This window comes from Toxorhynchites rutilus, chromosome 1 (assembly GCF_029784135.1).
Source record: "Toxorhynchites rutilus septentrionalis strain SRP chromosome 1, ASM2978413v1, whole genome shotgun sequence".
Taxonomy (NCBI): domain Eukaryota; kingdom Metazoa; phylum Arthropoda; class Insecta; order Diptera; family Culicidae; genus Toxorhynchites; species Toxorhynchites rutilus.
The window spans coordinates 150,055,236-150,081,855 of NC_073744.1; the positions used below are offsets into that span (position 1 = coordinate 150,055,236).

At 38.1% G+C, this 26,620-nt stretch overlaps 1 protein-coding gene across 2 annotated transcripts in view; it reads right to left on the reverse strand.

Annotated features, from left to right (window-relative positions):
• The window catches only part of LOC129775607 (corticotropin-releasing factor-binding protein), a 56,101-nt gene that overhangs the window by 12,023 nt on the left and 17,458 nt on the right, over nt 1–26,620 (reverse strand). For both annotated transcript variants that reach the window (XM_055780565.1, XM_055780555.1), the window contains exon 3: nt 11,683–11,749. In XM_055780565.1, coding sequence (XP_055636540.1) covers nt 11,683–11,749 — 67 coding nt within the window. The remainder of the gene's footprint in view (nt 1–11,682; nt 11,750–26,620) is intronic.

Here is a 26,620-nt window from a genome sequence, read left to right on the forward strand (position 1 = left end):
CTCGCGTTAGTATTAGTTAGTATTAGGCGTGCAAAATAGCGCACACACAGCAGGCTATTTTATACGTGTGAGTAAATGTCGTGTACGATACAAAAAAATCCAGCTCACCTGTAGCGTTTGTCAAACCACGGTGGACTCAAACATCGATGTATGCATAAAGATACATGGGGAAAAGAGAGAGGAACGAATTCGTTTTGGGGGAAGTCACTTCAAAATGCAATGAGGACCAGTGCTTGGAAATATCTGTATCACCTCAATCTTTTCAGCTGAATTTCCGACCACATTCGATCATTATAGCATTGCATTCGGGATACCGAAAATGAACCAACGCCGAACCTCACAATCACAGCAAGCCCCTCACAGTTGATTCATCCAAGTTTTTTCATTCTCTTTTTCGTTCTATTCTGCGTTCACGGAATGTGAGCAAAAGAAAATATCCCTAGTATTGTCATTCATTGATATTAATATGCCAGTTCAATCACTATCAGCATCGTTCTCGGACACTGACGAAACGGAGAAATTCGTTGAGGAAAATAACATTTAATTTTTGACTCAAATTCCGAACACACGAACATAAAATGGAGCGAATAAACGTCCGACTGGAAGTCATGAACAACAATTCAATGTGCCCAAGATAAATTTATCCTTTGAAGATCATTAACCTTTCTAAAGATGATCAGATGGAATATATTCCAATGTCGTCTGGAATAACCTGTCCAACACCTTATGATCGTAATATTGTTTTTGCTATTATACTGATGTTTCTTAACATGGCACTCTATTGATTATTCGTCGAAAATGAATAAAAAATATCCTTGAAGTTAGCCTACGGTTTTAGTAGCAGTACAGTATGGTGAGCCATATTCACGTGAATAAATCCATCTATAGCTATAGATCTCCCTAATGTAAACCCGCCATTACTCTTACCTAAACTTGTAAACAAAGCTCAATTCGCGTTGACGGCATTGGGCTTCATTTACCAGTTTAGGGGAGCGTCAAAGATAATGATTGATTTTCAGGATAAAACTACAGCGGCCTTACGTTTTTTTTCTCTGGGTTTGTATCGATTAATCGACGTAAATTATTCGTTCGCTTCGATTATTGGTTGCGCAGTATTCGTTCGATTAATAATCGATTTCTGTAGGAAGTATTCGATTAATCGATTAATCGAACGATTATCGGGGATCACTACGCCCGACTGACTATTCAGTCATTTTGGCGGAGAAACTGCGTGAAGAAGCCAAAAGCCATTACTAACTGACTACGGATATTGTCAGTCGGTTAGTCAGCCGACTATCCTCAGTTGACTATGACTACGCCGAGCCCTGTTTAGAGCATTGTGCTGCACAACGCTTTTTTTCCTCGTATCTTAAAATATATGAGATTTTCTTTACATTGAATTTAGACGGTTTACCAAATTCATAGGAGTCAGCAGTAGCACGAAGTGGCAGAGCACTTCGTATTTTTATTCTCCCACGAAGGAAGTGAGCTCCGAAGTGTTGTTTATTTCACACACCAAGTTCCCCAAGAAGGTGCTGCTATGGCTGACAATCAACGAGAAGGGGATGTCAAAGCCGGTCTTCTTTAGCTCCGGACTGGCCGTGAACGGGGAAATTTGTAGTACGGAGTGCCTGGCGGAAGTTGCATCGTCCATCAAGAAATGCCATAAGGGCGAAGACGTGGTGTTCTGGCCGGATCTGGCGTCGGTCCACTACTCGAAGCGATCGTTAGAGGAGATGGAGCGGCTGAATATCGATGTGGTACCCAAGTCAGCGAACCCGCCCAACGTAACCCAGCTGCTTCCCATCGAGAATTTCTGGGCAAACCTGAAGCGTCAGATCTACTTCGACAATTGTGTCGCGAAACCTGAGAAGGAATTGATAAATAAAACGAAGAAAGAATTCAAAAACATGCCTACACACATGTTTTCGTCCGCCATGGCGGATGTTCCGGTTGACTGCCAGCTAAGACTGTAAGCTAATATAATTACCTTCAATGGGTAATTTATCAAACTCAATTGTCTGTCTTAGTTTTTCATCACCATTCCAAAAAAATCCATTCTTTTTTTTAATACAATCGTTATCACAAATAAGCCCCATAAATAAACAAATGACTCTTTGGAACGAAATTGACGTTAGATATACTTTATTCTACGCATACTACAATGTATGAAAATGTCTTGTTGAAACTCTAACTGTTTGTGTTAGAACGAAATATATTCAAGGTGATCTTATATTTGTACAGAGTGTATGGGATACAACATAACACACCATCGTCATGCGAAAACGTGAACTTTCCCCTTCCCCAAACCGATAATCCCAACTAAGCTTGGAGATTCAACCAGGAATAACAAAGGTCAGAACCCTTCGGCTCATATTTCTCGACCGCAATTGAAGGGTAATTTATTAAAAACGGTTGAAACAAATCCAGTTTGTCCTTTTTCTCAATCGTTTCCAACGTGACCGGCCATGCTTCATTTTTTATTGAAAAGCGCTAGATACTTTGACTTTTCAACGGGACTAAGAATACAACTGGGATCCAACTGGGTAAAAAGCTCGGATGTCCTAACGCAATTTCTTGAAGACAGCATTAAGCTACCCTCCGACGTTTCCATCGGTATTTTTCTCGTCTTTGTTCCATATTACCCACCGAAATGAGAAACGTTTAAATACAATTCGTTTGGTTCGTTAAATAATTGTAAAACAGAGCTTGAGAGAATACAATGCTCTTACGTTTGAATCGCAGGAACGAAGAGAAAATAACGATATCGTTTCGTAATATTGCTCCTTACAGCAGCTTACAGACTAAATCCATGTAACGAGATGTTCGCATCGGGCTGAATACACCACGGCTAGCAATGGAAGAGTGTTTTTGGGCCGCCCGCTTCTGCTGAAATTGATACAAACCCGAAGAGTTTAAGTCATTAGTGTCCTTTAAGAATGCCAAAAATTGCGACATTGTCTTTGCTGTAACCACGAACAATATCTAACGAATTTCTGTGCAAATAAACCAAAGAAACTTCACTCCAACTTTCGGTTTTCTATGCAAACAAATCCAACGAACTCGAGTGCTTACACAACTATCGATGATATGCAAATAGCAATTATTTTATGTTACGTTTTTGTCGCAACATATTTGAATCGCTTTGATGAGCGGAGCGAAGTTCGCTATAATCATCGCGCTCGAAGCGATGGCTTCAGCTGTGACATCAATTTTGATCTGATATGAGAGGTCACGTCTCCAATATGTGTTTCAATATATGGTACCTGGAACACAGAAGAATGTGTGTGAATGATGAATATAAGTGTTTATCGCGTTCCTTGCGCGTTATTTCGTATGAAGCCATAATCAATTTCACACATGCTTTTCACGCCGAATATCCTTCATCAATTATCGCGGCAGATGTAAGCGATAAAATAAGTCGTAAAACGCCTATGATGTATCACCCCGGAGTAATTATTGTTATTATTAGCGTCTTTCGTTCGTGCATAGGTTAATTTTAGGTTAACCGCAGTGCCTTTGAAACGGAGTCCAGTTTCACGGATCATCTAGCTAATTAGTCGTAAGCCATAAACGCGCTGCGGATGACATCTTGCGGTTAACCATCATCTCACCATGGGTCGACGCATTTTGTCAACGACCACAGCAGCGCCTGGAATACGAAGCCTAACAGGAAAACGGAACCTCTTGTTGAGGCTTTAATGCCACTTAATACCCAATCCACCGTTTGGGGGTGAGAGTCCACACGGTTTGAAAACTGCGAAGCGAATAATGGATCAAATAATCATGAGGGAATAACGATCCACTCAAACGAGGTGGAAAGGCTAAAAAATCATCGCAAAGGATTTTCTTCTGTCAGTTTGCTGTGAGGTACACCCACCGTTTTGGATGGAAATCATATACCGGGTGGTTTTTTTTTTATTCTCATGATCGTCCTGTCGGAAGGTATAACCATAATAGCTCACATCGCTCACATTTGGTGAAAACTGTATGTGTATAAATAGAAATTCTCATGGGGGAAAACGTCAGCTGCAATTTAACTTCAATTTGTCTTTCGAGAATATGAGAGGCATATGGATATGTACTTCATGGTGTTTTTACAGAATAAGATTTATTAACCTGGTTTTACAATGATTTTCTTGCATATTCCCCAGAACCGAACGATATTTCAACGACTTGAATACAGAGCAATTCCAAACTTACTATCTTTTTTTTTTATCTCATTTATTTATTTATTAGGCTCATTAGTATTTTAGCTGTAACAGAGCCGGGTTTTAATCGTGTACATGTACATATGTTTATGTTTCTATAAATTGTAAATTACACAGTCGTTAGTAGTAGCCATTTAGGCGTTAAGTTTTTTCTGTTCCATTACAGTTGATATTGATCATTGTTGCACAGATTTTTGACGTAGAATTACGTCTTTCGGGAACATATTGAGGTATAAATTGAAAATCGAAAACCGAGCACATCGTGAAAATTGTCCAATTTCAAACGCTTCTTGCTCAGTAATTTCATGATGGATTTATGAAATTTTTGCGTCAATCGATTCCGGCACTTCATAACAATTTTTTATATTGAAGAAAATAATATACGTCATGAAACTAACTATCGAACAATTGAAACATCTCAACCCCTATTCTAACGGAAATACCCATTTCTGATTGGTCGAAATTAACGACACATGCGGCGGGTCCCTAACAGAGGCATCAAAACCAAGCTGCCTGGCGGAAATCGGCATTGCAAATACATAAAAGTAGGGGGAGCTTTTGCTTCCACCGAAATGTGTTCCCTAAGAGAGACACCAAAACCAAGCTGCCTGAGGGAAATCGACATTGCAAATATATGCAATTCGGGGGCATTTTTATATTGCAAGTAAGGTGAGTGATACAATTAATTCTAGCAAGTAAAATTTAAATTTGAAACTTTGATGTTGGTTGCTTCGTAAAATTTCATATCAATGACCGATCCTGTATTGTGAAAAATTTAGCACAAGGGTAAGTGTAAAATTGTATATAATACCAGTTGTGTTAAAAATGATTTGATATATGAAACGATTTATTTCAATGTTCATAAATAAAAACCAAGGTGTGTCCCCGCTCGAGAACGGGTCGTTTGGTTTAAGCTGTCTGTTTTGTTGTGTTCATTTTCATTCAAGGAAGGTTTATACGGCTAGAAAAATTGGAAAAGTAAAGAAATATTAGAAAAAGTGATTTCCCATATGCTCTACATATAGTATTACGTGTTGTTAGTCCAATTAAAATTCGCATTGGGTTGAATAAACACACAGAAAGTAAAAAGTAAAAAAAATGCCTTTTCCATTTAAAATATGTTTTCACTATATTAAAGTAACATGTTTTTACTGTTGAGAAAAAATTTATAACTGTGTTTGGTATTGGTAATGATCTTATATTACATTGGTGAATTTTTTTCTTTATTTCATCCATACATAACACAGGAGGCATCTCGTCTGGGATCACAGGGAGCGGTTTTTATCATATCTCGTTCCACTTCGGTTCCACTTTTATGTGATACCCATTCAACGACTGTTTACCATCCTTCTGTCATCATCACTCGGTAAACACTGATGGAGTGAACAAACAATACCCAAAAACCAAACAAAATGGCCCTTTTCAGGGCCACCAAATCATTTATCAAAGAGTTTAACGATGTAATTCTTCAAACTTATCCAAAATCGACAGTAGCCTAACGGAATCCTACATCAACTATGCGTGTCTCGGACACAACCCTTCTGTAACTTTTTGTTCCTACTTTTTATCTCGAATCTTTAAATTTATCTGATCATTGTCTACTAATCATACAATATGTTTCATCTATCTCAATTGAAAGTGCTTTTTACGAATGCTATTTCCAATCTCTGTTCATGGACTGTTCATGGAATGGACTTTAATACAACCTGTAGAGTTTCTCCTAGGGTAGCCTTCCATTTTTCATGTAGTCCGACACAATGTCGTTGAAATTTAGCCTCTTGTATTTAGAACACTAATGAAATCATCAGAAATAACACATAATTCAGATTAGGTAGCAGTTTACCGCATGGGGTTTCAAATTAATCGCGCATGACATTTCTCCTTTCGAAGAAAATAGAAGCGCAATCCGTCACAAATACTCCTCTCGATAAAAGATGCAATACTACATGATTTCTTTAATGATGTGTTACCATGCTCAAGCAATTTAGTATACTGTACAACTATTCAATTGTGTATGAAAATGTTTGTAAACTTTCACAGCGAAGCATTCAATATCGAATGTCAAACATTCGATTTTATGTCGATGGCAGCTGTGTAAAAATTCTGCGAATACAATGAGTAAAATTTAAATCCAAATTCAAATTCGAGAAAAATTACACGGATCCATGATTTTTCCCCTGACTTTTTTAAATATTTTTTTTATGTGAGTTTGGGTCAAAACGAAACGTCGCAATCCACTAGATCCGCTCACCATCATTCTGAAGGCATCTGAAAAGAAATTTGGAAATCACGCTGAGATGACTTCGTAAAAAGCACTGTTTTAGGCGCAATTCTAGACCGATTTCGTAAATCGCAATGCATTGGTAAAACATAAGACTGGTACCGTCATCCGGGGGAAAATTGATCAAACTTACTAATGAAAACGAACTGAATTTTTTGAAGGTGTTATTTAACTAAATGTAAAACTTTTTTATATGACATGATCAATAATCATTTGTAGGTTTTTTCGTCCGTGTTTTTCATCGAATTACTTATGAAATTGCATAATAATTTATCTTTTTCGGAACAGCATTTTGGTTCGGTTTGGTTTTCAACAAATCAAAACGATATTCATAGACGCAAAACATATTAATTCACACTCAGTTGATTCTTTGCGAATTGAAATCGTTATCAGATAGTTCCAATTACTATTAAAGAAAGTTAGAAAAAATCAATTTTACAAAAAAAAAGTATTGTGATATAGAACTTTTTTGCTAGACTAGATAACCAATGCAATGCTCAGTTTTCTCTGAAACGGTTGAACCGAATTAAATGCAACAAGTTTCATTTGGCTGGGTTTTTAGGGACCATACATTCCTTAACCTGAATATTAGAATGAACATTAGAATAACTCGTACGATCTCCGGATGACCTGCAGCTCAAACTTTAGATCGTGATATGAGAAAGACACGGTTGTAGTCGTTAGATGAGTACAATTAGATTAGGTATCCCTAAACCCTAGAATTATGATTTACATGACCATAGGTGAAGTAATCAAATCAAATTTTTCAAAAATTTAAAATGATGTATCGCTTTCTATTAGGATGAAGTGGGCTCAAACTCAAGGTCATCCAGATTTGTGCCGAAGCCCATGAAAAACCAAAGGTAAAGCTCCTGACAGAAGAAAAATTGAATTTTTGCAGCACTGTGTTATTGAAAATAATGACAAATAAATAAATATTTTTCTTTATACTCAAAATACGGTACAAGTTGACAAAAAGACGGGACAATCAAAAAGGGTCGAAAAAACGGTACTGTCCCGTTGAAAACGGTACGTTTGGTGAGCCTATCTTTAAGACCACATTGAATATATTTCGTTGTAACACACACAGTTAGAGTTTCAACAAGATATTTTTACACATTGTTGAATGCTTAGAACAAGCATATTTAAAGTTAATTTTGTCATGTTTTTGGACCTTAATTCATTGCTTAGTTTTCTTGCCGGTATTAATAGCGGCATTGTCTTACTGGAATGTGAATTTTATGGTGGCGATATTCATTTCATTTTGAAGAATGTGAAAGCTATTTTGCGTTTTCCGGTTGCAAAGAATCCCGCCCAAGCCATGCACGATCCTCCACCAACGATCCTGGTTGAAAACTCTGTTCCTCCTTCCTTAAAACACGCCAGTACCCGTCACTAAAACACGCAATTGTTTTTTGTCACTGAGTTAAGTTAAAAGTAAAAAAAGCCGTCTTATGTTGAAGAACGTTTAGTTATGGTATTTAGCGAAATGTATTGTTTTGAAAACATTCTTGGTCAAAACATATCATGTTCCACTGTCGGATCATGTGAGCTTTAGCAAAACTCAGACGTCTTTCGATGTGAGATTGAAGATTAGCCCGAAATTTGTTTTTTTTGTATAAATGGTGTCCGAAGTTTGATTCTTATTCGCTTGATTTGAAAAGTATTTTATTCGATGATTTTGCTATGCTTTCAATCAAATAGGTACCGTTCTGAATCATATTTCGAACAAAATCATATTTCGGACACTTTGTTCTAATATCTTGAAATGCTTAATGCACTGATGATATAACTATCAAATTAATATCACAATTGTTTCTATAGAGTAATCCCTTGGCTTCTATATCATTTCACATTAGAACTACATTTAAATTATAACATAATCGGGAGAAATCTTACAACACTACGCATCAAGGCGTTGTACTATAGGTGGACCGCAATGTCAAAATTGCTGTTCGGCCATTGCTCGTGAAAAAACAAATTTGTTTACAAAACAAGTCGTATCTTTTGGTGACAAATGCATTCGTTGGCAAAATAGCTGCTCGCGCTCTATTGTCGAATCATAACAGTGCAGAAGGATGTTTTAGTATATCTTTTCGCCTTTCTTTCCAAGCAAAATGTACTTCTGTTTGGTTCCCATCGAAGGGGGAAAAGAGTACTATCAGCTTACGGCGATGGTGACAAAAAATAACGCTGATTGTGGCTCCACTAATTTCACTCAGGGACGAGGAGAATGCTGTGCATATACCGGGAAGGAGATCCGGAAAGGGCCGTTACAAGTAATTGGCTAGAGCAAAAGGAGGTTGTGCACTATATTCCACGAATATATATTTGCTTATTTTTTCCTTCAATTATTTTCCTTAGCGAGTTGACATTGAAATCATAACCACACACCCAAACAAAAAGTAAATAATTCTGAAAGTTACGTCTCGCTACTCGTCTCACTTCATGTCCTGAAAGTGTCAAGAACGAAACAACTATAGTTCAGCATCTTGCTACGCATTATCGTTTGTGTTTGACGTTTCCTTAGCGTGAGAACCAATGTCCTGTAAAAAAGGTAATGAAGATGGTCGAGTTTCGAGCGACATAGCATGCGCTGCCATAACTATTTCGCAAATAGTGACGTCAGTTGTTGTGTTTATCTTTGATTGCCCACCGCATCCATGTAAAAATGCTATTTTCAGGAAGTAATTCATCAATGAAAAACTGTTACTGCTTTCGAGAACTAAGCATACGACTGCTCTCTGGACCTTTCTACCACATGAATAATCCAAATAAGCCACGATATAATTGTCATCTGTCAATTGTCAATTTTTCCACATTCCTCGTCAGTATACGCTCGTAAGTTGGCAGCGCATGTGGAGTGGTGATGAGTTCGGTCGTTGGTTACACACGATTATCCCTAAGGTCTCGACGAGTGCATGGTTCAAGGGATTGAATGTAGGTCGTGATTTCATTCGCGTGATATCTCGGCTTATGTGCAATCACTACAACCTAAACGCGCATCTCTATCGCATTGGGCTCGCAGCAAACAATCTTTGTGATTGTGGCGATGGCTACCACGACATCGAGCATGTTGTCTGGTCGTGTATCCGGTTCCATGCTGCTCGCTCTCAGCTCTCTAGAGCACTGAGAGCACAAGGCAGACAATCGGATATCCCCGTCCGGGATATCGTAGGTAGCCGTGATCCTGATCTTCTGCTCCATCTATACCTGTTCCTCAGAAACGCCGATGTCAACGTTTAATGATGTTTCCTTCGTTGTGTCCCCGTTTCATATCCCTCCTATCCGATCGATAAACTTTTACTTAGTCGCGGCAATACATACACACACTCTTTACAGATGCACGGGCCGAATGTTGTGCAGTCCACTGATTATTCAACAAGAGCCAAAGGTTGTACCGCTCATGACAACTCTACACGAGCTGATGATTGCGCCGCCATTCTATCCTGGATTCCTCGAGTCGAGAAAGACGCACCACGCTAGATATGGGGTACAGACTAGGGGGGCGTTGCTGATTAATGGTCAGCTGCATCCCAATAGGAAGTATCCCGTGTCGGACACACGTACAGAGCATCGAAGACTTCGACATACCAATTATGAGAACACTTGTAATACTAACCTCGAGTCAACCGCGAGTAATCGGTTACATATTACTAACATAGTCTAAGCAAACATTGTCAAAATATTGAACTCCCGGCCCCGTTAGGCTGACGCCATATGAGCCTTAATAAACTATATATTTTGGATAAAAAAAAAATAATTGTCATCTGTTAAAAAACAACCAGTTGAATGATTTCATGAGAATTTTGGCGCAAATTATCATGCAACCGTGAGTACTTCCAACATTGTTTTGTTTCTTCCATATAAATACATTCCATATTGAATGCAAATAATTACGACATGATATTTTGCTTGCCAATACAGATACACTTCGCCTACTGCTCCAACTCTATATGTACCTCATTGCGTGAGAACGTAGAATTTTCCCGTTCATAAATATTTAAATTTCTCCCGTGTTTCATCAGTTCACATCATTGTTAACAGTTTACTGTGATTGCTTGGTAAGTGTTTCGCAGTTGACTATAAAATATAATCAAGTGTGATGTAATTTTCGTCCAAAAAATTACAAAAGAAAGTGTTCGAAATTTGAATTCAATCTGTCCGAAATTTGATTTTGTGTCCGAAGTTTGATTTTTATTCGCTTCATTTGAAAAGCATTTTATTCGATGATTTTTTTATGTTTTTGGTCAAATAGGTACCAAAGTAGAAGGCTTAAAAGCATATTGAACTAATTTATTAAAAATATCAACCTAATAATACCTGTGCGTCCGAAATATGATTCAGAACGGTATTTGACTCTCTCCCGTGTTTCATCAGTTTTCATCGCCGTTAACAGTTTACTGTGATTGCTTGGTAAGTGTTTCGCCGTTGATTATAAAATATAATCAAGTGTAATGTAATTTTGGTCCAAAAACATACAAAATAAAGTGTCCGAAATTTGAATTCAATCTGTCCGAAATTAGATTTAGTGTTTGAAGTTTGATTTTTATTCGTTTCATTTGAAAAGCATTTTAAATCAAATAGGTACCATAGTAGAAAGCTTAAATTCATATTGCACTAATTTATTGAAAATATCAACTAAATAATACCTTTGCATAAAGTTTAGATCTGTTTTCTGCATCATATGCCTTAAGCGTCCGAAATATGATTCAGAACGGTACATGGGACACATTTGTACGTTTCAATTATTTTAAGGAATCGTGTTTAACTTTCGAATGTTATGTAACCATATAAAGAAATCACGTGAATAAAAACGATAGAACTCATTATGTTTGATTGTTGCTCTAAAAAAAGGATAACCTTCATAGCAGTTAAATCATTTGGGTAGCTTCGTCGTTTGAGTTCCAATTCTTTTCCCTTCAACATCAATGCTTCTGAGCAACGAAAAAGTTTCTAAAGAAGTGTCGGATGGATAAAGGAAAGCACTTCCAAATATTCGCACCCTATTTTTTCGCAACGAACTATGCGTTTCCACAAACTCTGAAATTCAGTCCAATCCTGTAAATGGCAACGACATAAAGTTATTTCGATCCACCTCGTACCCAGCCGGAACGACATTCGATACGGAGTCGATACGGGGAAAGTTGTTATAGAGTTACACCGATCCCAACAGCAATCACTTCTCACCTGTCACATGGATCATCTTCTCCGGTGGCTTGATAAACTCGAACGGATTCCGCACCGCTTGCCAGGCCTGTGGATTCGGAATGAAAAAAGAGGAAACATAAAAAAAATATTTCGTTAGCTGGATGCTGGTTGGAGTGATGAGACACATTAAAAAAATGTCGTCCATAGTGCCTTGTTTTTAATAAATTGAAATAGTTTATTACACACATAGATGCATCATGGAAGTAAATCTCTCCCCGTAACAAGATTACGAGGTTCTATCATCTCAGCTGCTAATGGTAGGATTTTTTTACTGATACATACACTTAGGCGCGACATTAATTCTGTCGGACCCACTTGTCGGACTAACACAGGTTGCGGTGTAAAGTAACAAACGGAAATGTGTATGCGAATTAGACTCATAATTGGCTCACATGGCTCTGTTGTTTCGTCCGACGCGGAAATACAACATATGATATTTCACAATAAGCGTTGAGAACGGATGCTGGATGACAAATGGATTACGTTCGTTAGAGTCGAGGCTTCCTCACAGGGAAATAACGGAAGATTTATTGGTATGGTGACGCTTGGGCTGAGCGAGAGTAATGGACTCAATCCCTTGCGACGGATGTGTTCACTTTGAAAGGACACACGTCATGGAGAAACATCACGAATTGTGAAGAGTCGAATTTGTGAAGAGTTCGATAACACAAGCTTCGATTTTGAGCATTCAGAGGTCGATTCGTTGAATATGTCATTTGGCCTCGACGTTCTGTGCCACCTTCTAACATTTGATGCAAAAAATTATGTTGTCTTACGACACTTAGGTGTCACTTTTGACTTACAATGGACTTTAGTTCATGTACAGTGCCCAGCGAAGGAAGAGATCTATTGATCTATTTGAATATGTATATTAGAGTACGCAAGAAAATGGTCATCTCGAATTTTAAAAAGGGACTTTCTTAAAAATGTTGATTCCCACGAAAAACTACCCTATGCAAAATATCAGTTCAATCGAACTTTATTTACTAGTGTCGTATAGCCGTCAAATTTTGAGTTTTTCGAAAATCGAAAAATCACCCAAGATAGAACAAGAAATCAGTGTTTTCGAGAAAAAAAAATTGATGCTAAATGTCTTCAAATTGCATGAAACGTCCAGATTTACTGTTATCTCGAAAATATTTTTTTAGCAAAAATTAACTTTTTGGTATTCGGTCGTTTTTCCGTCTGAAAAGTCGGGTTTTGACAAAAGTCACAGGATAGTTGTGTCCGAGACACGACCGCATAGTTCATGTAGGGTCCCGTAAGGCTATCTGTTGCATGCTGGTTTTGGATATGTTTGAAGAATTGCATCGTTAAACTCTTTGATAATGATTTGGTGGCCCTGAAAAGGACCGTTTTGCTTGGTTTTTGGGTATTGTGATTAGAGATTAGTCGTTGGATGATGTGTATCAGGATAGAAGATGCCGAAGTGGAATGAGATATGATGAAAGCCGTCCTTTGTGGCCCTGGACGAGTGGATTGTACGGATGAAATGAAGAAAAAAACTCACCTATGTTATATAAGATAACTATTATTGTTATTTTTTCTCACCAGAAAAAAACATGTTACTTTATTTAGAGAAAACATATTTGATATACTTTCTGAGTGTTCATTCAACCCATTTATACTTTCGCTTCAAACCCATTGGAACACTATGCTAGATGCCTTAATGTGAATTTTAATTGAACTAATAGCACTTAATACGATATTCAGAGCATATTAGAAATCACAACAATGATAGATAACGTGAGAGCCACGACCAAAACGGAAGAACAAGACATCTCATAATGTTGGAGAAGCCAGAAAGAATTACCGCTATCGATCGGGGACGTAGTATTGCATGAGATCTGTCGCTATTCGCTATTCGGCAGTCATCTACCTAGCAATTAGTCGGCGATGAAGGCACCCAAAAGGTTTTTTTTTCAAGACCGAAAGTTTAAGATAAGTTTTTTTAAATCAACCTCCTCCAAGGCTCGTTTTTTGGCGACTTTCGACATTGAAATGTATAATATAACTCTTTTACTAAGTTTTCTACTGGTCGGTTTGATTCATGATTGCTGAAAAAGGGACAACAGAGGCCAAATCGGAAGTTCCATTTTTCGACACCTTCCAAAATGATGGTTTGTGTGATTGAATTAAACACAAACGCTCTTCACATAACGATATGAAAACCGAAATATCTTTTCATTTAGTCTCTACATCAGAATTGAGAACAAAAAATTTAAGAAAAGATTAGATTAGAATAGGAATGCTGTTTAACATCTTTTATTCACAACTCTCCCTTCAAAGCGATTTCGTGTCGAGAAAAACCTCTGCTTGCTAGCTGAAGGATGAATGTTTATTGCAAATGCAATTAAAAATAACTCTTTTCTACCGAGCTTTTGCGCGTCAGTGCCAGCTTTGCACTATGTTTACTTTTTGCGTATTCTGAAAATAAATTTGAAAAAACGGACATGCGTTCAACACGGTAGCCAAAAATGAACTGGTGACTATTGTCTATATTATTAATAGGGACTTTTAACATTTGCAGTTTATTCGCCTCTAGCCTTGAAAAAATCCCTTCGTGAAACTAACGCTGAACTTTAAATATCGTTCTTTAGAGAAGTGTTTTGAAAGCATTGCCGCCGCTGTCGTTCGGTCACCCGCTGGATTACTGATAAATCGTGAATGAGACGATTAGATTTTGTTCCACCAACACCATTACCCCACATATTTTAACCACCTCAATTTATCTTTGGCAATAGAAACAACAACAAAATGTGCGTGTGATACAAAAATACAGAAGCACTCACCACCAGACGCCATTAGAACCGACGCGGTGTCTCCACCGAACAAAATTGCATCTCTGTGTGTGTCGGCTCGATAGCACGAAAGCAGAGGTTCCCGATTCTCCGATGAAAACGTGCCTCTGGACGCTTGAGCTTTCAAGTGGACAACGAAAAATAGTTCTGGAAAGAACTGATAGGTTAACTTCTTCTGCTTGATACATGGTGGAAGAAAACGCGTTTCGGCAGAAGCGAATCATTGATCATTTGACTGCTCGTGTCAACTACTTCACCCAACTGATCACTTCGACTGATTTTGTTTTTCTCTTGAAACTATAAATTTCATGTTTCGATGCGATTTTTCGCTACTTTTCAGGAGCTGAACAGTGTGCGATATCTTCCATCCTTCGTTTGTATCGAGCAATTAGATACTGTTGTCCACTTGATAGTGGGTGCAAGACTGTGATTTGAAATCGCTTATGGTTTTTATTATATCCACATTGTCCATTGAACGAACTCTGCATTTGCATCTGATTGGCAGTGGTATATAAATATTCCTTCTTGTTATTGTTGTTGTCTTGGATTGTAGAGGCTTCAAACTGCTTCAGTTCATTAGTCTCTAGTATTGGGTTGGGGAAAAAGAAATGTCGTATATTGTCAATATATGGCAACACTTAAACATATCTTGTGTTGTTCTTATCGCATCGGGTCATACTATACGGCTATTTGAAGACGACAATCTGTGCTACAAGTGTCGTTTTGACAGTGTTGTGATTGTCCTTTTCAGTATCAAGTTATAGCGTGTCAAAGATGGAGTTCACCAAGCAAGAAACTCGCCATATTTTACGATTTTACTACCTGCGAGGTAAAACTGTAACGAAGGCGGCCGAAAAAATTCGTGTAGTTTATGGACCCGATACTGTAACGATTCGCACAGCACAACGTTGGTTTGATCGATTTCGTTCTGGTGTAGTGGCTGTCGAAGATACACCCCGTACTGGTAGGCCAATCGTCGTGGAAACCGATAAAATTGTTGAAATCATCCAAGTAGACCGTCATGTGAGCACTCGCTCGATTGGCCAGGAACTGGGTATACACCATAAAACCGTTTGGAACCATTTGCAGAAAATTGGATTGCCACACGAGTTGACGCAAAAAAATCTTTTAGACCGAATCAACGCCTTCGATGCACTGCTGAAACGGAACGAACTCGACCCATTTTTAAAGAAGATGGTGACTGGTTATGAACATTGGATCACGTACGACAACCTAAAGCGAAAAAAGTCGTGGTCGAAGCGCGGTGAGCCGGCCCAAACCATCGCCAAACCCGGATTGACGGCCAGGAAGTTTTTCCGTGTGTTTGGTGGGATTAGAAGGGAATCATCCACTATGAGCTGCTCAACTATGGCCAGACTCTCAACTCGGTTCTCTACTGTGAGCAGCTTGACCGTTTGAAGCAGGCGATTGACCAGAAGCGGCCAGAAATGATCAATAGGGATGGTGTTGTTTTCCACCAGGACAACGCTCGACCTCACACATCTTTGATGACCCGCCAGAAGCTACGGGAGCTCGGATGGGATGCCCTATTGCACCCACCTGGCTCCAAGTGATTATCATCTTTTCCGGTCCATGCAAAACGCTCTTGGTGATACTAACTTGGCCTCAAAAGAGGCTTGCGAAAACTGGCTGTCTGAGTTTTTTGCAAATAAGGAGGGGGGGTTTTATAAGGGGGGGATAATGAAGTTGCCTTCTAAATGGCAACAAGTTTACGAACAAAACGGCGCATATTTGACTTAAATGGGATAATTTTAAGTATGTTAAACAAAGCGTCTAATTTCAATCAGAAATACGACATTTCTTTTTCTCCAACCCTATATTATACGTCGCTAATACATTCGTTGCTTTGCTTGTTATTAGATAGGTAAGCACAGAGATGCAGAATAGAGGCGAATGAACTGCAAAGTTTAAAGCCTCTTAAAAACAAAGAAAGAAGAAGAAGATGCAGAAAACAAATAAATGGGGAATGAGAAAGCTTTCAATTTTCTTTATTCCAAACCAAACAAATTTTAGAGAATTTTCGATTCAATTGGTAGGGGAGAGGGGGGCACATTCGGACACTTTTATTTCCTTGATTTTTAGTATTTTTGGTGAACTTGAAAAAAAATCCTGAGTTCATCCTGGTTGTCATTTAGACATCAATGTATCATATGAGCGTGTTAAAGGTGTGCGTTGATGTGATTACGAATGGTTCATTCGAGTTTTTTGAAAATTGCCTTTTTGTCCGAATGTGTCCCATGTGTGGGACAGTTTCGGACAGTCCTGGGCCACTTTCGGATAACGAAAAAAAAAAATTAAAATTAAAAAATTAATTCCGTTTTCGAGTGGAGGTTTTCCGCGGTGAAGTTTTTGTAAAAGGTTCAACATTTTCCGAGGACAAAGTTGCCAAAGGAAAATCTATCTATGCTGTAGACGCAATGTTTTGCAGCATTGTTGTATTACCCGATGAGTCAGTTGCTACCTCCGCTCCAGTAGGTGAAATCATTTGAGCATTCACAATCGTTGTCCGAAAAAACCTTTCTTGAGCATGGATAGCAACCTGTCATTTTGAATCCAGCTAGGATATTAATCAGATTGAAAGAAGCATTATAAGCCGATGCAACTGTACCTGAAAGGTCGTGTATAGAAAGAGTTTTTCCAGGATGGTTGAAGAGCCAATCGTTCTGGAAAACTGAGAGCTTTTGCTTGAAAGGGCCCATAACTGAAACATCCAGCGGTTGTAAGCGATTTGTGACATAAGGTGGAAAAGATACATGAATTGTGCAATTTTCTCAATTTTTATTTAATTGTTTCCAAAGTGCAATAACTTTTTGATTGATTTTAGATTTTATGAAATTGATTCGTTTAAGTAGCTTTTTGCTACCTTTTTCAAATGTTCCAGAACATTGAGAAACAGTTTTCCCGTTATGCAACCGTTAGTAGGGAAAATAGCAAAGACAATGGACCAGATTTTCCCATCATGCAACCGTTAGTTGGGAAATTAGCAAAGACAATAGACCCAGTTGGAAAACCTGTGAGCTAGAATCATGAAAACGTTCTATTCGAAATTAGTTCGATAGCTCTTTACATCTCATTTTCGTTGATGCTGGTTCTATCGGTTTTTTTGTAGTTTCGAACCATCATTAAGTTTGAGAATCAGACTAAATTGATGTTTGTTAGTAAATAACAATCAGACACAAATTTTATGAGGTATTAAACAGAGTCCGAATGTGCCCCGTGAACAATGTCCGAATGTGCCCCACCACCATCCGAAAACAAATCATAATTTTATCTAATAAATAGACATTTATTTTCGCGATGTATGTTACGTTTTTTATTCATTTCATATTAGTTACTAACTGAGGTGGTGTACTTAAATTTCTAAACCGTTCACAAAGGAATTAGGGAAATACTTACAACTTCAAGCTCAAAAGTTTCGAAACGTGTATGAAAAAGGGCACTGTGTTGTTTTCGTAAATAATAAACGATCAGGAGATGTCAAACCATGTGACAGCTGTTGGCTGAAGGGCTGTTGACTTACTTATATTTTTTAGTTTGGTTAAAAATTGTGCTACTCAATTTTTACAAGCGTTGTCCGAAACTTCCCCCGTCCGAGGGGGGCACCCCTTTCCCCTATTTAAATCACCAAAATATGTTTGCAGCATATAATAGTTATTAACGTTAAACACATTTAATAAAAAATGTGACCTTTTTTTTATTTGGCACAATCACAGAAAGACAAAGTCCTACGTCAAAAAACTGATTTTTTAGATTATTTTTACTAAGGTAAAAATAAAGGCCTATTTTTTTCCATGAGGAATAAATGTACAAGGTATGAGAAAAATCGGAGCAATAAAGTTCATCTTTTTTATAGAATAAATTTTGAAGATCCATTCCCATTTATCTGACAGAGAATTATCGTTTCTGAGAGCGCCATCGGCTTTGTACACCATGAATGTGATCGAAAACAGTAGCGGTGATCATTTGGTCAATATTTTACCATGCTGAATGGTAAGGCGAACATCCACCGACAAAACGCACACAAACCGAGGGGATTTTTCTAAGGTGGAATGAGACATCACGACATTGTTGATTATATTTTCGTATTAATACATTCAAACACAAACTGTGGATCCATACGAGGCTCTACTCTAAATTATGGATAAATTAATCGATGCAAATTAATCGTTCAGCTGGATTATTAATTGTGTAATAACCGTTCGAACGATAACCTTTTTTTCAGAAAGCAATTAGTTCAGTAATCGATTACACCCATACCTCGCTTTACGGTCTAAATACGTTCCACAAAACTCGGCCGCAAAGCAAAAAGCCTTATAAAGAATCAATCACTTTTCAAAAAACTGTTTTTTCGATTTACTAAAAACTCAACATTGACGGCTGTGCGTCAAAAATTCGAGATGGCCATTTTCATTGGCACTCTAATATAAAGCTACCAAGCTACCTAGATATATCGACATCGAGAAACAATTTTTTTGCCGTTATAGAGAAACATTTTCGACTGTAAATCGAAAACGTGCCCTAATTGAAGAGGGCCGTTGTAGCGAAATGCCGTATAGCGAGGTATGGGTGTAGTCGAATAATCGAACCGTTATCGGACATCGCTATGAGCGAGAACGTTGAGAATTTTTTATAGGAGAAAGACACAAAAGTAAATGTAGCATGTTTTCATTTACTATCAGTATTTTTCATCAGTTTTGCAACGACATACTTGCTGGTAATTTCAAGTTTGAACCCGACTTTCAAACAATTGTTGAAAATCAGCTTCAACGTATGTTTTCGCTTTGCAAATAATAATGGAACGAATTATAAAAATGGAATAATTTTGAGGACTGGCATTATGATGTTTTATCTTTTGAATATATCTATATCAATCAACCATAATTAAATAAAGTCAATGTTATTAATGATTGCCTTATTCACACAATTCGCAAACTAAAAATAATGTATCAGACTTACCATGACACATCACAAGAAGAAGGATCTGCTCATCTAACATTTTCTCTTCTGCATACAATGCAACCTCATTGCATACTCGCATGCAGAAGAAATAATTTATTTCGACTTTTTACGAGTGAAGAAACTCAATTACCCTCCGCTCTGCATATTACCACGAACCTACGGAGGGAAACTCAGGGAGAAAATAATAATATCGAAGTCTATCTTTTTTTTTTCAAATGAGGAACAGAATCTTCCAGGAACAGACAGCTCCAGGTTGGGAGCATATGGTACCACAGATGCCTCGTTGTGAACAGCACAGAGCATGTATAAATTTATTAATTTCACTCAACGAACTTCCCTTTGCGGTGCTCTCGAGCAAGGCTATATTCTTCGTGCAGCCTCCAGCAATATTGCTCATATTCATTGGAACCATTACTATCGACCACTGCTACCGCTACTCACGTATTGCGTGTCCTCCGAGGTTAATTTCCTGCTCCAGCAGTTGATGTGTTGACGCGAACTCATTTGCCAATATTCGAATGACTCGCGCAAAAGTCCTCATAAATTTAGAGCGGTTCATCCCACCAGAGCGAGTGATTGGGTGATTGAGTGGGTGGCGCGGCAAATGTCCTCGATTTTGACAGCACCATACGAGCACATCAATTACAGCTTCTCGTTAAAGAGCAAGTAAAACGTTTGTAGTATCACTCCCTTGTAACGACGAGGTGCTGATTCGTTTTTCCCACCATGGTGACGCTATAAATTCTCCGCCTGACGAAAGCAAACACCCAATTATGGCTTTCATCTGAACCTTTTAATGATTCGGGAAACAATTGGATATAAATTTGATTGTGTTAACGGATCACCCCCGCGATTGGTGTAAGTCAGTCATTTTGAGAAAATTATAAAAAACTTCCTTTATTCCCTCGGTGTCACCAATTGCTTCATTGTGCCACGAACCTTACGCACGGGGATCAATGCAGGCTAATTATAAGAGCTACTCCAGCCATTATACTTTGGTAACCACCGTTGTCTGGGTGTTTGATCCCGTGGGGATCGTTATAATAAAAGCTGCTCCCGCAGCCCTACGTGGATCCCAAAGAACGACATTAATTATTAACAGACCCACGCCGGAAACGGTTTTTTTTCGTGTCTTGTTTTGACAGAAGCTTTGGTTGCATCTCAAAAACCGCTGGCCCACAGCAGACGCCTCTAATACTGCTGATGGAAAATCTTATTTGGCCGAACTTTTAATCCCGCACAAATGAGAAACAATTTTAAACCTCTGTGTTGCGTGAAGTGAAAAGAAGATGGAGGAGGAAATTGTCTTCAAACGAATATTAATTTTTGGGCTCCTACACCGCGAATGTCACAGAAACGCTGATTCCATTAGATCAGATTACCTTGAACGATAAGCGATAATACATATTTTATTAGGTGAATATTCGCATAAAAACATCGATGTATAAACTTCTTCTATTAATTAACACATTAAGCACCGATTTTTTCTCGCTACGCTTTCCATTCAGCCCGTATCGAGGGCATTTACACAATGTCAGTGTCGGTCCCCGCTCCCACGAAAAATTTTTGTTTAAAAATAAAATAGTAATAAATTTGACTAGAAAGAAGTCACATATCGTAAAACATCCGAAAACAAACCATTTTGACGTAGGATTACGTCTTTCGGGAACATATTGGGGTATAAATTAAAAATCGAAAATCGAGCACATCGTGAAAATTGTCCAATTTCAAACGCTTATTGCTCAGTGATTTCATGATGGATTGATGAAATTTTTGCGTCAATCGATTCCGGTACTTCATAACAATTTTTTATATTGAAGAAAATAATATACGTCATGAAACTAACTATCGAACAATTGAAACATCTCAACCCCTATTCTAACGGAAATACCCATTTCTGATTGGTCGAAATTAACGACACATGCGGCGGGTCCCTAACAGAGGCATCAAAACCAAGATGCCTGGCGGAAATCGGCATTGCAAATACATAAAAGTAGGGGGAGCTTATGCTTCCACCGAAATGTGTTCCCTAAGAGAGACATCAAAACCAAGCTGCCTGAGCGAAATCGGCATTGCAAATATATGCAATTCGGGGGCATTTTTATATTGCAAGTAAGGTGAGTGATACGATTAATTCTAGCAAGTAAAATTTAAATTTGGAACTTTGATGTTGGTTGCTTCGTGAAATTTCATATCAATGACCGATCCTGTATTGTGAAAAATTTAGCACAAGTGTAAGTGTAAAATTGTATATGGTACCAGTTGTGTTAAAAATGATTTGATATATGAAACGATTTATATCAATGTTCATAAATAAAAACCAAGGTGTGTCCCCGCTCGAGAACGGGTCGTTTGGTTTAAGCTGTCTGTTTTGTTGTGTTCATTTTCATTCAAGGAAGGTTTATACGGCGAGAAAAATTGGAAAAGTAAAGAAATATTAGAAAAAGTGATTTCCCATATGCTCTACATATAGTATTACGTGTTGTTAGTCCAATTAAAATTCGCATTGGGTTGAATAAACACACAGAAAGTAAAAAGTAAAAAAAATGCCTTTTCCATTTAAAATATGTTTTCTCTATATTAAAGTAACATGTTTTTACTGTTGAGAAAAATTTATAACTGTGTTTGGTATTGGTAATTATCTTATATTACATTGGTGAATTTTTTTCTTTATTTCATCCATACATAACACAGGAGGCATCTCGTCTGGGATCACAGAGAGCGGTTTTTATCATATCTCGTTCCACTTCGGTTCCACTTTTATCTGATACGCACCATTCAACGACTGTTTACCATCCTTCTGTCATCATCACTCGGTAAACACTGATGGAGTGAACAAACAATACCCAACAACCAAACAAAATGGCCCTTTTCAGGGCCACCAAATCATTTATCAAAGAGTTTAACGATGTAATTCTTCAAACCTATCCAAAATCGACAGATAGCCTAACGGAATCCTACATCAACTATGCGTGTCTCGGACACAACCCTTCTGTGACTTTTTTTTAATAGTTCCTTATTTATTACTGTCAGTCCCAGTGATCAAAGTTTTTCTAATGAAAAGCTCAACGTCATGGGACTTAACGTGTTAACTTAACTTACTTGGTTTTTTTTTCGATACAGTATATCTCAAGAACTTAGCATCAAATGGTCGAGCCGAGACGGCCCGGAAAACAATTGAAATATGATAATAATCAATAATCAAACTTCAGATACTCCACGAGAAAAGATCTATAAGGAAGAGCCCAAAAAGGGGAAATTAGCTAAAACCTCGCATTTTTGACGTAGGACTACGTCTAACCGGAAGATATAGGGGGTGAAATGGAAATCTAAGCACTGAACAAGTAGGAAAAAATGCAAGATTTGGAACGCTTATAACTCGAGCATTTCTCAATAGATCGCAAAGGTTTTTGCATCAATTGATAGGAAATATATCTACGTATCTATCATAACGAATAACATTTCATTTTTCTTGAGATAAATAATTGAATAATTGTGAAATATCAAGCATTGTCAAAATGCACTATGTGCCTATTTTTGATTGGTCCATTTTGTGCTCCTCAAATCGTACCGACCAAAACGGGCAACCAGAGCAGCAGCGAAATAGAATGAAGCACGATTGGAAAGGAAAAAGAAAAAAATGAACGGAACATTGGTCGCAGTCTCACACATGCGTAATTCTCGAGCCAGCCAGTCAGCTTAAAAATCCCCGCTCCGCTGCCGTAACGATCATTCTCATTCAAACCGTACACCACATCGGTTCGCATCACAACACATCAACAAACCAACCCAAGCAGCCATGTCTGGACATGGTAAAGGAGGAAAAGTGAAGGGAAAGGCAAAATCCCGCTCGAACCGTGTTGATCTGGAGTTCCCCGCAAGGGTAGCTAGGCCGAGCGCGTTAGTACCAGTGCACCAGTCCACCTAGCCGGCGTTATATAGTTTCGGCCGCCGAAGCGATCGAGTTAGCTGGCAAAGCTGCTCGCGACGATAATAAAAACCGCATTCAGAACAGAACACATCAAGACAACAGCAGGCAGTTGCAGCGAGTGGCGAGTGGCAAACGCAATCGCAAAACGGCATCAGGTAGCAGAAGAAAAAAGTTTGTTCTTTATACAAACTGCTTTGGTGGCAAATCCAGAACAAGGCGGCAATGGTTTTTTTCAAAACCACGAGTACTAAGTTTTCTAAATTGGAACCATTCCATAAAACAAGGCGCTTTTCAGGGCCATTAAACCTTCCAAAAAAGAGTTTAGGAAATACAGTTCAATGCTTTCTAAAACAATATCCAAAATAATAAAACACAAATTGATTTTTTCATAATTTGTTTGCCAGGATATGATGAGTATGTGAATTTGGCTGTTGTTCTGAGCTTATTGATTTTCACCAATTCTTAAATTGGTTCTAGATTGAAAGTACAGTAATTTACACTTATCTCGACATTTAGCTAATTGGACGGACCTGTAATAATATTTAGTTGGACATTTTTGTAAACATAGAGTTCGGGGTCTAAATTATGACGCTCGCTAAACAGAAAGGTTTAGCCGAACAAGATGGGGATATCGAGTGATAAAAGTAAACTCTTTAGATTCAAGATAATTTTGTGATCCTGAAAAGGACCCTTTTTAGCCTGCATGTGAATCCAACGAGCGAACAAATCGTAATGAATGTATTTTTTTGCCATCGCTCCCTTTTAACGCTGATTCGTTCGTCTCGTGGGACTCGCCCCTCTGGCTGAGTCTGCCGATTTGTCTCTATCCTGTGAGTGTGTACCGCTAGAGTATAAAACACGCGACCCCAAAAAAATATCTTATTTTCTTTCAAACCGTAAACCCGTGTGGTTGTACGGCATCGGCATCGTGGACGTAACAAAGGAGGACAAGTTAAGGGAAAGGCAATAATACCTAACAGCGATTATAGAGTTTCGGCCGTCGGAGTGCTCGAGTTGGCTTGCAAAGCTGCTCACGACAATCAAGCATCAAGAACAGAGCAGCTTCGGTTCGGCGCTCATCAAGGCAACAATTAGTTTCAGTGAGTGGCAGAGATGTTAAATGTAATTTACTGAACAACATGTCACAAGCTGGATGGGAAGAAATTTTCCAACTGTGAAAGCTGTGGCGAGTGGCAAACGCAATAGCTAAACAGGAAGGTTTAACCGAACAAGATGGGAATATCGAGTGATAACAAAAACACAACACCAAAGGTTCTTTTCAGAACCATCAACATATTCATAAAGAGTAAACAGTAAACTAATCCATTTTTCAGGTAGATAGGTAGGTATTCACGTAGGAGAAGAAAATAAAACAATATATTTAAAATATATATTTAACAAAATCTGTCCCCTTTGTATAGTCCTACGTCACTCCGGTTATGTCCCCGACATTACCCACCCGTCTTTTTTTTTCTCCTCGAAAAATTTTGTAAATCAAATAAAAATTTTAATTTAGGTTTTCCCAAACAATCTTTGTTTTTGGTCAGGAAAACGCTCTTTTTGCCAATATATATTTTGAAAATTTGTAACTTTTGAGTCACTTGATTGACCTCAGATATTTTCACTGAAAATGAAAGACAATTAGACAACTAGGAAAAATATTAAACTGTTAACCAAATGTCCACTCTTTAACGGAGACTCCAACGGATTACTTTTGTTCGAAAAAGCTTTAGCTTTTTCACACGATATATCGAAAATTCAAATAGTTTGACTGGGAGCGGCTTATAGAAGGGATAGTATATTTTTTAATAATAGCCTTTTTGCTGTCCATGCTTCATGTTCAGTTTGCGCTATCCGCAATGACCTTGCTACTCTATCCGCGGATAATCGAGGGTTTACTGTACTTCAGAAAAAAATATATATCTCATAAACAAAACAAAAGTCTCCGTGAATTTTCGATACATCGTACGAAAAAGCTGGAACTTTTTAAATAAAAGCCATTAAATAAATCCATGGTTATTACGTAAAAAAATAAATGACTAAACCCCTGAGTCATGGAATGACGCGAGCCGTGCCGAAAGATAAATGGTCGGGGGGTTTAATTGGATACCCTGCAGCTAACGGAGTATTCTTTTTACCTTCACGGTTACCTTCTCAGGATTTCCAAAAATAACACTCCGCCGTCGCGATTGGAGTTCTATAAAGCGTACGAGTGATAGATAACAGAATATATTGTCGGATCGATTGATTTTAGAAGAGTTCTCTCGGTTACCTTCTCAGGTTTCCATTGAGATGACCCTTCAAGAAACCGTACGCAGAATGAATAACGGAATATATTGTCGGGTCGATTGATTTTAGAGAAGTTCTCTGGGTTACCTTACCAGGTTTCTCAATTACAACTTTTCGCCATCACGAGCGTAATGCATAATAGAATATATAGCCGGTTCAATTAGTTTACAGATTTTCCCTCTCAGGTTACCTAAAGATAATCTCTGCTGCGTGCGACACATTAGATTTTCGGATGTTCGTTTCGTCGAGGTGTCGACAGTTCACATATACATAATCACATTCCATTACATTACATTCCATTACTGGTAACATCACCTACTTCGGTGAATCCTGATTCACATTTTTTCACACTAACAACTATCCCTTCTATGATAATCGCAAGTAAACTCGCAAGTAAACTTTGGCTACGAATATCACACTAACACAAGTCTTGATAATTTAGATTTTTGAAATTTTCATTCTTTTATGAAGCACTTTTTCTGTTTTATCTTTAATTCTAAATGAAGATTCGGGATAAATACACAAGCTTTGAGCAAAATCGGTGTATTCTTCCCGGTAAATCTTTTTTGATGAAATTGCTGCAATTTTGTAATTGCTTGGACAAAGGAACTGTTTGATGTCTCGTAATAATTTCCTGACGTATCCTGGCGACTCCAAAGACTCATTCAAAACCTCTTAATGTAGTCTCCAGCAAGACCTAAACAAGGGAAATAACGTGTTGCGATCTCTCTACGATTGAGTATCGCATATACGCACTTTGTTGTGAACAACGTAATCACTAAAAAGGGTTTTTTGTGAAATAAATTTGATGCCGCTCCAAGAAATCCTCACTTAAAACTTGTAACCATGATAGTTACAACTCAATCATGGTTACAAGTTTTGGTCAGGAAGTTTTGATTTTCATTGTTTCTATTGG